Source organism: Drosophila willistoni, assembly GCF_018902025.1.
Source record: "Drosophila willistoni isolate 14030-0811.24 chromosome 2R unlocalized genomic scaffold, UCI_dwil_1.1 Seg167, whole genome shotgun sequence".
NCBI classification, from domain to species: domain Eukaryota; kingdom Metazoa; phylum Arthropoda; class Insecta; order Diptera; family Drosophilidae; genus Drosophila; species Drosophila willistoni.
Genome location: NW_025814050.1, coordinates 16,239,753 through 16,242,216, shown reverse-complemented (window position 1 = coordinate 16,242,216; position 2,464 = coordinate 16,239,753). Strand labels below are relative to the sequence as shown.

General features: G+C 39.8%; 1 protein-coding gene across 1 annotated transcript; it reads right to left on the bottom strand.

Annotated features, from left to right (window-relative positions):
• Positions 1-1,099: 1,099 nt before the first annotated feature.
• On the bottom strand, positions 1,100-1,945 carry LOC6642546 (high mobility group nucleosome-binding domain-containing protein 5). Its single transcript, XM_002065132.4, has one exon. It carries the CDS (start codon positions 1,943-1,945, stop codon positions 1,100-1,102), a length of 846 nt encoding a protein of 281 aa, XP_002065168.2.
• Positions 1,946-2,464: the final 519 nt, after the last annotated feature.

Below are 2,464 nucleotides of genomic sequence, written 5' to 3'. Positions count from 1 at the left end.
ACACGTGTGTGCGTCTCTCTCTGTGTGTGTGTGCTGGCATATTCATATTTCATTTACCTGTCCAACCCCTTCTGGCAATTAGGACAATGCAGGTGGCATATAACGGCAACGGCAACGTCCTCTGCAACGTCAACATTTTCTACACTACAGCAAATTGAGCTTTGAACCTTGGGTAAATTTTATATATGTACATAGATTTAGTTAAAATTTAACTTGTAATTATGTTGGTTTTTGTATATTATCTCTGGTAGAAACGTTGTCCAAGCCAGAGCCATGATTGAATAATAAACCAAATGTTAAACAAGTGACATGTTCCATTTATAAGATATTAAACCCAATCAATTACAAATATATCGTCATCGATTGCTCCTTTGGGCCTAACTTAAAAATAAATCCTATGCGCAAATTTTGCTTGAATCTTGACAGTATCATATTTCAAAAAAACTTTCGATTTTACAAATAAGCCTTAGTTTGGCCAGATTGTATATTAATTAAACTTTGCTTACTATGGGATGTAATTTTCAAGAGATGAAGGCTCTCTCTCTCTCCCTTCATTTAAAAATATCCTTGGTCTATGTGCTGTAGGGAGTTAAAAGTGTGCTCATCCATAACTTGAATCTACTCATTATTTTTTCAAACAATATTCTGAATTTCTTGCAAATCATTTTGTTCAGGGCAAAATGATTCAAGCTTGAGCTGAAGTTAAAGTTATCAAAGTAGCCACAACTTAAAATAACAATACTGGGCTTAAGCCGGCTTGAGGTCAATAAATCTTATTAATTTATAAGATTTTAAATCATAGGCAGCACAAAGGGTGATCAGGTTGTCTGTTTAGCTAGTTTAAGAACCATCAAGTTCTATCATCAGCAGACTTCGCTAAAGAATCCACAGATCTAATCGCCATAGGCAAAGCTTGCAACTGCAGACTTCACCTTTTTTATGTGCATACCCTTGGGCACCAAGGGTTTTTCAAACATTTTCATTTTCTACCCATAACCAGATCAATACTATTTTTTCGTATACTGGGTGTGTTTTGTATGTTTTATTCTAAAGCTATTTTCAATCTGAAGCAGGTTAATGGATATATTGTTTAGTTCAGTTAATGATGACCACCACCATGATCATGTTCACTGCTTTTCTTGGCCGACTTGTGCCATTTCTTTTTATGCTCTTCGCCGCCTTTTTTGCCATGCTCCTTTTTGTGTCCCCATTTCTTGGCTTCCTCGTGCTTCTTTTTGTGACCCTTGTGTCCCTTCTTTTTGTGGCCCTTTTTGCTATGCCCTTTTTTGCCATAGTGCTCCTCGTGGCCACCCTTTTTGTGTTCACCCTTTTTGTAGCTGCTGCCCTTTTTGTGTTTTTTACCCTCCTCGAAAGCGCCATGTTTCTCCTCGCCACCCTCCACATGATCCTCATCATAGTATTTCTTTTCCTTTTTATCTTCGTTCAATTTGTGGACATTGTGTTTGCCCTTGATGGAGTGACCCTTCTTGTAGGAGCCATGATCTTCAAATTCGCCACCTTTTTCACTTTTTTCGCCCTTCTTTTTCTTTTTATGATGTCCTTCCGTATGCTTGTGCTTTTTCTCGTGTCCTTCTTCTTCGCCATGCTCACCCTTTTTGCCTTCCTTGTCGTGATGACCTTTCTCGCCCTTTTCATGTTTCTCGTCATATTTGTGACCTTTCTTTGATTTTCCACCATGTTTTTTATGATGTTCGCTGTGCTTCTCCTCTCCAGATTCCTCTTCACCCTCCTCTTCGTGTTCTTCATGCTTCTTGGAGGCGGCGACTTCTTGATCCTCGTAGAAATGTGGATGAAAGTCAATCAAATCTTGGCCAGCCAATGGCTTTGAAATGACAACGGCTTGATCTGGTGTGGAGTGGAAAGCCCAAGAGATGGAAATAAAGATGGTGGCCAAAAGGCCAAGCATCTGCCATGTAATCCACATTGTGTCGTCACCTAATGGTTATCCTTTGAGCCGTTAAGTTGCTCTCTGTCTACGTAGGCGGATTTTGCCTATACCAGCTGATGCTTCAATGTTCCTCTACTGCTGTCGTCTGCTGGACTGGGCTACAGCTAACAAAGCTTTTTATATGCTTCTTTCATTTGGTCTTTCTTGCTGCAGTTGCAGCCACGCCTCCATTACGCTTTTGTGCCTCCCAAGTTTTTGCTGCGGCTCTGCGGCTGATTTGGCAACTTTTTTTCTCCTTCTCTTGGTGTTGTTGTTGTCGTCGTTGCTTTGTTTCAATCTTTCCATTTTTGTTTTGTTGGGTTTTTGTTTTTTTGTTTTCCAACCGTTACGAGTCTAAGTGCATAACGTTGTTTCAACTAAAAAACCCTTCGAACTGGCCAACTTCTTGTGGTTTTCTTGGTTTTTGGTTTTTGTGTGTTGGTCTTGAGAGTTTTTCACCCATTTGTTGTTGCTTGTTCGCCTTGTTTGTTTGCCTCATTTGTTTGTTGTGTCGAC